Source organism: Vigna unguiculata, chromosome 3 (genome assembly GCF_037176805.1).
Source record: "Vigna unguiculata cultivar grain cowpea cultivar isolate G323 ecotype 2 chromosome 3, ASM3717680v1, whole genome shotgun sequence".
Lineage (NCBI taxonomy): Eukaryota > Viridiplantae > Streptophyta > Magnoliopsida > Fabales > Fabaceae > Vigna > Vigna unguiculata.
The window spans coordinates 39,279,593-39,292,233 of record NC_140794.1 but is presented as its reverse complement, the minus strand read 5'-3'; the positions used below and the strand labels follow the sequence as shown (position 1 = coordinate 39,292,233).

General features: G+C 31.1%; 1 protein-coding gene across 1 annotated transcript; it reads right to left on the bottom strand.

The window, feature by feature from the left end:
• Positions 1–283: 283 nt before the first annotated feature.
• On the bottom strand, positions 284–2,159 carry LOC146887833 (uncharacterized). Its single transcript, XM_085670423.1, has 3 exons — positions 1,955–2,159; positions 1,490–1,864; positions 284–438 (listed from the first exon to the last, which is right to left on the bottom strand). Exons 1-3 carry the CDS (start codon positions 2,157–2,159, stop codon positions 284–286), a joined length of 735 nt encoding a protein of 244 aa, XP_085526549.1.
• Positions 2,160–12,641: the final 10,482 nt, after the last annotated feature.

The following is a 12,641-nucleotide window of genomic DNA, read 5'->3' as shown; positions in this document are numbered from 1 at the left end:
AACCTGTGCAAGCCTCCAGAACCACTGCAGCCTACGTATTCTCGCTTAAGCGAGCTCATGCTCGCTTGGGCGAGACCCTCGTTCGCCAAGAAGAAAAATTCCTCGTCTAGGCGACGAGTCCCACAAAAACACAAACCTTCCCTCGCAATCTCGCTTAGGCGAGAGGGTCTCCCCTGGGCGAGACGTACTCCCGCTCAAAACAACAATCAACCTCGCCTGCGCGAGTTGTTCAATCAAAACACACAATTGCATACAATTTCTCGCTTAGGCGAGTCTCACTCGCCTAAGCGAGATGAGCACTCGCCCAAACTCCAAACCCTCCGCCTGAGCGATGTCCACGAGCAGATAGAGGGTACGCATCCCTGCATATCTCGCCTAGGCGAGCCTGACTCGCCTGAGCGAGAATTGCAGGTTTTAACGCTGATTCACGCACACACACTACTCCAGAGACCCAAAACACGAATCACAACTTACCAATTCATTCAACACCATTTCATTACACTTATAAGCACATTTGAACTCGAAAATATACTCCCAACCACCCAACTTTGCATAACCACAAAATACAAAACATACCATCCTATTATAAGCAAACTCTTAGGTCCAATTCCAATGCAACAGTCCCCAAAATCCATAACCCCAAATTCCCTCAAGTATAGCACGAAATTTAGAGCATCAATTCATCAAAATCATACAAAAACAGTAAAGTTAAGATAGGGTTCGGGTTCAGCTCCCCTAACCTGAAAAATCCCTTGCTTAACTTCTGAAATTGGGGAATTTCCTTTGATCACCAAGGCTTGCCTTATCACCACTTCAATTACCCTCTCTACTTCACTCCCAACTCTCCTTTCACTCCCAAATTTCGTCCTCCCTCTAAAGCTCTCAGAAAACAGCCTTCCAAAACCCTATTCTCCTCTCAAATTTTGCCTTTTATAGGTCTTACTAATTGGTTAATGAAAAAAAACGGGAATATGATTAAATTTGGGTTTTATTGCTTTTCAAGGGTCATGACTTGATTGTTTCTCATCCCTTTAGCTGCCCACTTTTCTCCACCTATTCATATTCAGCCCACAACTAAAGTTTAAGCCAAAAAAAGTTAAATTTGACTCACCAAAGTTTGAACCCATGACCTTCCCCATGCCAAATCAAAGCTAAACCACCAGGCCAACTTATGTTTCTTGCTAACACACACAATTCAAGCATTATTTCATACAAAAAATGTGGCCCAACATACCATTAAAACAATAGTAACAAAAATACACACAATTGGCATGCATAGGACTCGAACCCAAGTCCTCTCGCACAATCAAAGTACTCTCAACCACTTGAGCTAGTACTTTTTCACGTCATACATAACAAAATTTAATATCATAAATGCACAACCTACCCGCATTTATTAATTATTTATTTATTTAATTAATTAAATTCCGCGGATCTTACACTACCCCCACCTTTAAAATTTTTTTCGTCCTCGAAAAAGAGAACTTACCAGCGAAAAGATGAGGGTAAGACCTCCTCATGACATCCTCCATCTCCCATGTCATTTTCTGAGTTGCCTCATCCCATAACACCTTCACCGTTCTGATCTCCTTTCCTCTAAGCTGCTTCACTTGAGAATCCAAGATCCTCACTGGTCCAACTCCCATAGTCAGATCCTCGCGCACCTGAACATCATCATGCTCCAGCACATGATTAGGATCTGCCACGTACTTCCTCAGCTGTGAAACATGGAAGACGTTGTGCAGATTTGCCAAGTGTGGTGGCAAGGCAATCTTGTACACAGCTGGTTCGATCCTCCTCGTAATCTGATATGGACCAATGAACCGAGGGGTCAACTTTCTCGATTTTTGGACTCTCCCAATGCCTGCTGTAGGGGTAATCCGGAGGAATACATGGTCACCAGCCTCAAACTCGAGTGGCCTCCTCCTCTTATCAGCGTAGGATTTCTACTGACTTTGGGTTGCCCGCATCCGATCCTGTATCACTCTTACCCTCTCAGTAGTCTGCTGTAGGAATTCTGGCCCGAGCACCACCGATTCTCCATCCTGTTGCCAACACAGCGAAGTCCTGCATCTTCTACCATACAGTGCCTCGTATGGTGCCATCCCAATGCTGGAATGGTAGCTATTATTGTACGTGAACTCCACCAATGGCAACATGTCACTCTACGTACCTAGGTGATCTAACACACAAGTCCTTAGCAGATCCTCTAGTGACTGTATGGTTCTCTCAGATCGCCCATCAGTCCGAGGATGATATGCCGAGCTTATTCTCAACTGCGTACCTAAGGCATTCTGCAATGACTGCCAAAACCTGGAGGTGAACCTCGAATCCCTATCCGACACAATACTCGCTGGCACACCATGAAGTCTAACGATCTCCTTGACATATAACTCCGCCAGCTTATCCAATGACATCTTCTGATTGATTGGCAGGAAATGAGCACACTTCGTCAATCTGTCCATAATAACCCAAATCGAGTCATGTCCTCTCACAGACCGTGGCAAATGCATGACAAAATCCATGGAAATGCTGTCCCATTTCCACTGGGTAATGTCAAGAGGCTTCAACGTACCACCCAGCCTCTGGTGCTCAATTTTCGCCTTCTGGCATACTAAATAAGAAGCAACATAGTTGGCCACATCAGTCTTCATACCCGTCCACCAGAAGGTCGCTTTCAAGTCCTTATACATCTTAGTCATACCCGGATGTATGCTAAGACGACTCTTATGCCCTTCATCCAAGAGCATCATCCTCAAAACCTGAATGCGAGGTACACACACCCTCTCTCTGAATCTCAGGATACCATCTCTACCCATCTCTGAATCCAAGAGCAATTCTTTCTCAGTTGTGGCATAATTCTTTTGAGCCTCATTCAATACACGACTGACATAATAAATAACATGAAACACTTTGTCTTTTCTCTATCCTAATACAACACCCACAGCATAATCACTAGCATCACACATAAGTTCAAATGGTAAAGACTAGATAGGTGTTGTAACTATAGGAGTAGAGACAAGTTATTTCTTTAAAGTTATGAATGCTTTCAAACATGTATCATCAAACACAAAATGGGCTTCTTTTTCAAGAAGGTTTGTCATAAGCTTTGCAATTTTAGAAAAATCTTTAATAAACCGCCTATAAAAATCTACATGTCCTAAAAAACTCCTTACCCCTTTTACATTCAATGGAGGAGGTAATTGTTCAATTATTTCCACCTTTGCTTTATCAATCTCAATGCCTTTAGCATAAATTTGATGACCAAGAACAATACACCCATTTACCATAAATTGACATTTTTTCCAATTTAGCACTAAATTAGTTTCTTGACATCTTTTCAACACCAAGGTCAAATTAGATAAACAAGAATCAAATGAAGAGCCAAATACAGAAAAATCATCCATAAAGATTTCAATGCAATTTTCAACCAAATAAGAGAAAATGGAATACATACACCTTTGAAATGTTGCAGGTGCATTGCAGAGACCGTTTCAACTTTCTTCTTCTTTTATTTTCTTCACTGCCAATTTTATACTCACAAACTCTTCTTCTCCATTTTTTTTCTTTGATCTTACTGTCTCATTTTCCTTTCACAATAGCCACTCCTATTTATACTACACACATAATCATTATGTTTAGTTCATTTGGTTAGAAAACATTGTTCAATTTTTTTTTCTTCTTTCAAATTCTCGTTACTGTTGTTTCTTATGGACTAAGCTCTCATTTCTATTTTTTTTCTAACCTGTAATTGCATTAAATCTCACATGCATTTATTGGCATCTTATCTAATTCCATTACGTGGAGCAATGAGCAGAGGATTGTGGTGAGGGGTTTGTTTTTCTCTTTCTCTCTCTCTCTCTCTCTCTCTCTCTTTTATTTTTTATTACCTAACAATATGTCAGTTTACCTATACATATATGCAAGTTTATCCATAATATATATACATACTTACGTAACTTAACTTATTTATTTACGTTTCTTCTATTATTATAATAAAAATATTCTTTCGTATTAACATTCTAAAATATTTAATATATTTCTTATAAAATCATGAATTATTTGTATATTTTGGATATTTATAATCTTTACATTCATATGTTTATAATTTATTATAATAATAATATGTATATATTATATATATATATATATATATATATATTTATATTTGTAATAATATATATATATATATATATATTAATTATAGATACATACTAAAATACTTATAAATAAAGTAATACATTATAGTTACACTACTCATCAATCCTATACTAAAAGACTCACATAGTTTAGAAGTTGTTAGACAAAAAATGGTTAAAAACCTTGTGTTGATGAATAACACACAAATGAATATGTTTCAAGACAAAAAAGACAAAGTATTGTATAAAGTTTGAATAGCGTATAAAATCTACGTGCTACAATGGACAATACAATATTCACTCACTACACTAGAAATACTTTATTTGTGCTCTCAATGGACAAATGCATCATTTATAGTTTTTAGTCTAGATTAGAAACAATGTCTAAATAGAGTAAAATACTTTAATAATCATAATCTATATTTAAAATAATTTAATATTCTTTTCAACATTTAAGAAGAACTAATATATTCACAAAAATCAAATACAAGGTGATGCATAAAGGACCATTGACTCTTCTTAAGTAGAGAAACATGGAGAAAATAAATCTTCTTTACTATGTGTCAATTCTTTGGGCAAGTTCGAGATAACCTACCAATTAAATAATATAATTAGATTGTGTTATCTTATCAGGGAAAGACACTAAGTAAATGTATTAAAGGATAATATAGAATAATGATATATATATATCTATCCTCATTAGGAAATATATGATACCACCTGAAGATTACCCTTGACATCTTGCAACAAATAATTTCGTAAAGACTCAAAGTAAATCACTTTCAAACGTGAATAACAAAAACAAAAAGTGAAAAAACTATCCACATGTGAAGTTTTCTATGAATACGAAAAAGCTTCAAGAGTGTTATGAACCTTCTATAATATCCTAAAAATGCATATTAAATAATAAGCTTTGAATTAGTATGATATTTCATATAATTCTTTCTAAGGATTTTGTTTTAGTAAAATCATTTATACCTAATTTGTCATTTGTACATACTCTAAATAAGATATTGTGTAAGAAATACTTGAGAGCATATTCAGATCCTAAAGAGGTTACTAGGTGAATATTACTTGGGAAACTTGTTTGGAGAAACAAATAAAAGAATACTTGTTTAGAGGTCATAACTAGTTGAAAAATATTACTTGTAATTCTTTTTTATTAGTGGAACTTGTACTTTTACAAGAATTGGATGCAATCTTGATGGTTGAGACAAGCCACAATAAAAATATTTGATGCAATGTTTAGTCTAAACTTAATTTATAAATACCTTTTATTTTCTTTTGAAAAATAAAGGAAAAGGTTTTAAGTTTAAAAATGTTGAGTGTTGTAGTAGGTATTGGAGTAAAATATCGTAGATAACCATGAAATGAATGCACATAATGAAGGAGTATCTTAAGTTCACAAATGAACATATGAGGCAACAAATTACAAAGGGATATTTTATAGTGACTAAGCCAAAATTAGAGTATATATAAATAAGTAAAGTACAACATTCTTAAGATGGATGTCAAAGTAAGGTCCAAAATTACAAAAGAGCTTTAGGATGTGAAGGAACTAATGACATATAATAAAAAAAACTATTTCTCTTCAAAGACAATATGACAAATTAAAAGTGAAGAATGACAAAAAGATAAATAAAATGTTTTGAGGATTTCACACTATCATAAATTATCTTTGGAACTTCAAGAGGTAATTATTCAAAATGCAACAAATACTTTTGAAAATGTAAGAATTTGAAATAGAAGAGACATATATGAACACTCAAAAACTTTAAATGGTTATATAACACAAATGACAATGAATTTGAGAGAGATCTAAAAAGGAAAGAGAAATGTCCCTATTGCAAGAAAAAGAACAAATTCAAAAAAAAATTGAAAAGAAAAAACAAAATCAAAAGAGGAAGCAAATGACATGGTATGCTACAAATGTAAAGAAACTAGACACATAAAAACATAGTGTACACAAAAGACCCCAATAAGTACAAAAAGGAAAAATAAATACACGTAGCCACGTGAGATAGTTTCAACACCTTTGGTGAAGAGCATGCAAACTTATGTATCATGGAAAAGATAAAATAAGAAGAGCATGAAATAATAGTCACTTAATCTTCTGACCCTTTTACATCTAATTCATCATAATCATCTAATTTATAAGATGAAGAGATTATCATGATTACTTGTTAACAAACTCTCATACAATATCTCTTGAGTATAGGTAAATGAAAAATAAAGGCTAAATTATTCTTTTGGTTCTTATTTTTGTCAATAAATATCATATTGGTCCTTTAATTTTTGCAAGAAGTCTCAATTTGGTCATGATTTTTTTAAAAGTGATTCAATTTGGTCCTTACGGTTATTTTTTCACAAACATTAATATAATCAGTGCCACATGTCAATTTGTGGTTTTTTTAAATTTTTTTACATGTGTCACTCCATAATTGTGCCACGTGGACAGAGCTCAATTTGGTCCCTATATTTATTTTTTAGTTTCCATTTAGTCCAAATTTTTGTAAAAATGGAGCAATATTGTCCCCCCTTAAATTGAGACTCAATTTACTTTTTGTATAAATCTTATATTGATGTTCTTACTAAAATTAACATTTCTGTTAAGTATTTCTAGAAATATTTTTCAATTAATTTTAAAATTTATGCAAAATACATGTTTGAGATCACGTTAATTAGAGTTTGAATGTAATTATTAAGTCTAACATGAAATAAAACACAAATCATGCAACAAAAAAATACATGAACAAATTAAAATTAATAAGTTGAATAGTATTAATTCTATCAATTCACACATGTGAGTTGTCCTAAATATTTCATATAGATTTTAAAGTTTTTTTATAAATATTTCTATAAATATTTAATAAAAATGTCAATTTTAGTAAGAATATTAGCATAAGATCTATACAAAAAGTAGATTGAGTCTCAATTTAAGGGAGACAATATTGCTCCATTTTTACAAAGACTAGGACTAAATTGAAACTAAAAATAAATATATAGACCAAATTGAGACTCACTCCACATGGCACGACCATGGAGTGACACATGTTAAGAAAATTTAAAAAATTTAAAATTTAAAAACAAAATTCAAAAAAAATCATAAATTGATACATGATAGTATTTTGTGAAAACTAATAGCAAAGACCAAATTTAATCACTTTTAAAAAAACTAAGACCAAATTGAGACAAAAAAAAAAAAGAGGACCAATTTGACACTTCTTGACAAAACCAAGGACCAAAAGAGTAATTTAGCCAAAAATAAATGTAGAAATACTTTGAAAGAAATGAAAGAACTCAATGTTAGTTTAAGAGAAGTTGAGAAAGATTTCTTAAGGAATCAAATTTGAGGACCTAACCAAATTTGTTGATGGATCTTCCAAGACATAGATAATTTTAAAACATAGAATATTACCATATAACAAAAACAGGTACAAATTATGCTAAAATTGAAGAGAGAACTACTATGAAAAGTTGATTTTACATAATGTTGATTATCGAGAAATTGATGTAGATATAGGCGTAGTGGCAATTTTGTTAATATTGGAACAACTTTATACATGTGTTGACCTTTGAATCAATGTAGAAGTAGATACTACATTAGTTGTAGGAAGACCAAGACGACATCTAATGTTAAAGAAAGGAGTACTTTTTGAGCCTTTAAACCAATGTAGAATTTATCTATGCCAATAAGCTATTTCACAACTCCTCTTCAAAATTGTCAACCATCTCTCCTCTACTAACCATCTTCCTCCTTTTGCGCCACCACTTGTTGGCCTATGTTCATCCATTTTCACACCATGTTTTTCTCTCTTTATGCTATAAATTAAATTACTTTTTCATGATAGGAATATATGTTATTCAACCTACTTTTAGTTTTAATAGGTAAAGGTGAAATGTTAAGTTGATCCTTTATACATACATCACTTGCTATCTAAATTAAAGAGTTTAGGTACCACAATGCTACCAGAATTGTTCCACTAGTAACAATCTCGACAATATAATCTTTTTTTAAGCCATTTCAACATTCTTGACGCACATTCAGCCCATTAACAACATAATTACTTTCAAACAAGCCCTCAACAATCCAATTAATGTAGGGTTATCACCTAAACACACTATTAGTATAATTATGTATAAAACAAAGCCAAAACCATTAATAGAAGACACTTAGGCCTTCCCCCATCCTCGTACAAGTAAATCCAATAAGAGTAGTATAAATAGGTAAGCATTCAAAAGTAAAATGTTAGCTTATTCTAAACTAAATCACACCTCCAATAACGAGATATCTCATTTCGAATACTAACATGATTGGCAAAATATCTTTGCAAGTACCTCCTAAGACTGAGGATCGAGGGTGAGAAGATGAAAGATGTGAGCACAACTTTAGTGTTTTAATAGGGTTCACCCAACCTTATAAGAACAATTTAGATTGTGAAATCATTTAATAGTAGATTTTGTTGTTCTATATTGCAATATGTTTTCTTACATTTTAAATAAATAAATAAATAAATAAAGATAATAAAAAATATAAATAATCTATTTCTTTTAAAAAGATTACTGCATTGAATCAATTGTTGTATTTGTACTTTACAAATTAGTTATAAATAAAATGAACTTAGAAAGATCTTCAATATTTTAGAATGTAGCCTACTACATTTGTTACTTATATAACCAATGTAGTATGATATCTTTCTATGTTAGTTGATTACCATGTGGATACATTATTGATCCTAAAATTAAAGTATAATACTTAAAATAATCAATTTTAAAACCCTTTTTTTTAATAGAAATGAAAGATCTACTCACCTAAATCAAATCAATCATCCTACTCATAGTTTTAACTCGATATATAAATATTTTCGATATATAAATATTTTTATAAAAGACGAAAAAAGGTTTCTATAAGAGAAGTAAATAAGTGGTTGGGAAATAAGAAATCTAATCCTAAATGAGCAACTAAAATAAAAGAGACAATTATTTTTTTGAAGTAAATGAGAAAGAAAAAGTAGTAAGAATAACTAAGGTTGGTAACAGATGTCTACCTACATTTGTAGACACCAACCATGCTTTACAATATTTGAATCTTTGGCCAAAAGTATACCCAAATGAAACTTGGCAGTAACATAAAACAATATTCCTATTATATCCCCAATGCTTAAATTAGATGAAATGAGGATAAGAAAAACAAATCTTTGAACCCCGTATATGAAAAATAAACAGAGAACAACTCCACGTGTTGTACTACAAGAAAAACATATGAGCTTCATTTTTTATTTAATTAAATAGAAATTAAAGCTCATATATTGTTATACTTTATTTAATAAATACAAATTAAAGCTCATTTGTTTTTAATCTTTATTTAATTAAATAGAAATTAAAGTTCATATATTTTTATACTTTATCTAGTATTTATAATGTATTCAAATATATAATAATAATGAGTTCTATTAGTACAATTAATATGGAAAAGAATATTATTGTAAGTTTAAGTATAATGTGTAGTCCATATTCTATGAAATAGACATATATAGGTCACATCTTTTGGTTCTATACAGGGGTGTATAACTTTGTACTTTTTTTAAAAAAAATTTCTATTCCACTTTTCACATGCTATCCTTGCATGTCAATCTTACTATTTTTTTTTATCACAAGTATTATTGACACTTATTTTTAAATTAAAAAAATGTTTTAATTTATTTTATAATTTTTTATTTAAGTTATTTTATTAATTTTTGTGTCCCTTAATTTGAAGTAAATTAGCAATGTTCTTTATGGTAATTTGAAAAGGAGGATTTGCGGTTGGGATTCCAACGTGGTTGTGGGAATTGGTAAGAATAGTTTTTGATATTAGTGAGAGGTCTAGAAAGCGATGTAGATTTTCACTTTACCTTTCTTTTGTACATAGCATGCCCTTTGCAAAAGAGAATGGTTTGGGAATCCTATGTCCCTCTAAGTTTGCTTCTTTTTGCTGTGTCCCTTTCAGATAACACGATTCTCACATCTTATCACTCTCTCATACCTCAATGCTTTTGAATTGCTCATGCTACCGTGTTTTACGTTACTGATAAGAAAACACATGCATAAAACCAGTAATGCAATCATACAATACACTTTCTAGCTGCTTTTTATGTTGCTCTGTCAAATTTATGCCAGATATCGGAGACCATTGTTACAACTCAAAGAACAAATCCACCAAGCCCTGTTTTAAATTCAAATGTGACCAACCCTCTTTCCGGATTTGAACATCATATAAGTTAGTAATTATGGTGAACACAAGTTCAGCTGTGTCTGTGTCTGGTTTAAAATAGAGATTAAGACATCTTAGTTAAATTTATTTGGGTATTATGGCCCAGAAAAACATGGGGTAGGTGCTCATGCTACGAGAAAGCGACATTTCAACATTTCTCAAATGCCTCAAATTCTGGTCTTCGTAAGAATAAATCTTATTAAAGTGCACTTATTTGCTTAATGGTTACGTGATACTATTGCCACATAAGCAGAGGAATCATTATGAACTTGGTGGCAAAACAATAACTTTAAATCATCTTACAACATCTTTTCTTTCTTCTTTTTACTAATACTCATTTTATTTGGATTGCAAATATTGTTCTTTTCTCATATTTTAAGATGTTAAAATTTATATTTTTCTATTTAATGTTTTCTTTGTAAATTAGAAAGATTCGTAATTAATTAATGAAAAAAAGTCTTATGATAATGGATATGGTGAAGAATAGGAAAAGGTCTAGCCATCAATTGATTAGGTAATTATACTATTTTATGAAGATTATTGGAAGTCCAACGTTATAAATTATAAGAGATAATGTCCATTTATAATATATATAGATGAAAATTTCACCTTATAAATTAATTTTGTAAAATTAAGTTAAGTTTAGAATTTATTTCTTAACATGGTATAGTTATGGATTAGAGCTTATCTCAACGAAGTTATCCCGTCTCATACTTAACATTTATTTCTTAATATGATATCAAAATCATAAATTAAAATATATGTTAATAAAATTTGTTATATGTTAAATTTATTATTTCATCCGTTATTTGGTTATGTCTAATCATGTATACCTAACATGGAAATGGAAGATTAGAAGTTTCACATCAAAATCAATTTACATTTCTATTTTTTTTTCTGTTTTAGAAAACATCTATTACTGTTTTATGATATGAACTTTTAAACATGAAAAATAGAAAAGACCTGAAACGAAACAACTTTTAATGATAAATGATAATAATTTGACATAAGCTTTAACCTGACATGAACTTTAGTAAATATGTGGGGATTGCATTGGACAGGTAGAGTACATGGAAAACCTGCACCGAACAAGGAGGAGAAAAAAAATTGTGTCATCATCCAAGTGATCCTATATATCTCTTTAGCATCTTCCAATGAATAAAGCTGTTACATTTATATATCACATAGTTGTGTTGTAAAAGCAATGTTGTGCTTCAACCATTAGTTGTTTTTTTCCATTTTGTTAACCGAGGCTGCATTGCTAAAACTACGTAGTTTTTGTATTGTTTAAATGGATAAAAGATGATAGAATATTAATTGATTCCATAAGTAGAAAGAACGAGAAACAAAGACTGTTAAAGAGATGGTCAAAAAAGTGAGGATGAGGCTATGAACTAAGTTCGTTCACCTCCTTTTGTTACTTTGAAGTTAGTCCATTTTTTGTACCTTTTACACTGCTCGAGTGTGTCAGAATGGCAACTGCACTGCTCCTAAAAAAAAGTTTGCATCGTATGTATGGGAACAATAAAGCCCAACTTACCTTTCTTCTTTAATCACTTTAATTTTATTTTCATATCTCAACTGTAAAATTAACATAAATTATTAAATTAAATAAAGATAATATATATATATATATATATATATATATATATATATTTAAACTGTTATGAACTAAAAAAACTACAGTAAAAAAAAATTATGTGAAGTTGCATGATGAAAGAAGGAAGAAACATAATAAATTTAATTTTTTTTAATGTAGTAGGCTGTATCTTTTAAAAGATTTCTGTCTAATTAATATACAATATAGAAGATAATACAAAAATGTAGATTTTCACAAAATAAATATCCTTATTTAATTTTATATGTAACCGAGATTATACAACCAACTTTATCATAAAAATAAATATAATAATTTTATATGTAACCGAGATTATTCAATCAACATAACCTAAGGTACTTTTGAGATCATCTAAAATTCTTCTCCGGTCATTATATACATATCCTTAGAGATTTCCACTTTCAAATACTTATTTTGCTACATGATCATAAGTTTGACTATGATAATGCATTAATATGGACATCAAACTTGCAATGAACATTATCTTTGATTTAGTGGTTCAAAAATACAAAATATTATCGAATTAAGCTTATATAAGAAAAAGCTTTTTCTTTATCACGAAGTGACAACTATTTTCATTTATAATAAGGGGTGTGTTTACCATTCGCGGACCTTAAGAGAGATTAAAGGG

What these genes read in the sequence shown, in the direction of transcription:
- LOC146887833 (XM_085670423.1), bottom strand. Translation starts at nt 2,159, where the DNA reads ATGTTGCCATTGGTGGAGTTCACGTACAATAATAGCTACCATTCCAGC. An exon ending in TCGGATGCGGGCAACCCAAA is followed by an intron (nt 1,865 to 1,954) that starts GTCAGTAGAAAT and finishes CCCCTACAGCAG; the next exon opens with GCATTGGGAGAGTCCAAAAA. An exon ending in TTACCCTCATCTTTTCGCTG is followed by an intron (nt 439 to 1,489) that starts GTAAGTTCTCTT and finishes TCTCTGGAGTAG; the next exon opens with TGTGTGTGCGTGAATCAGCG.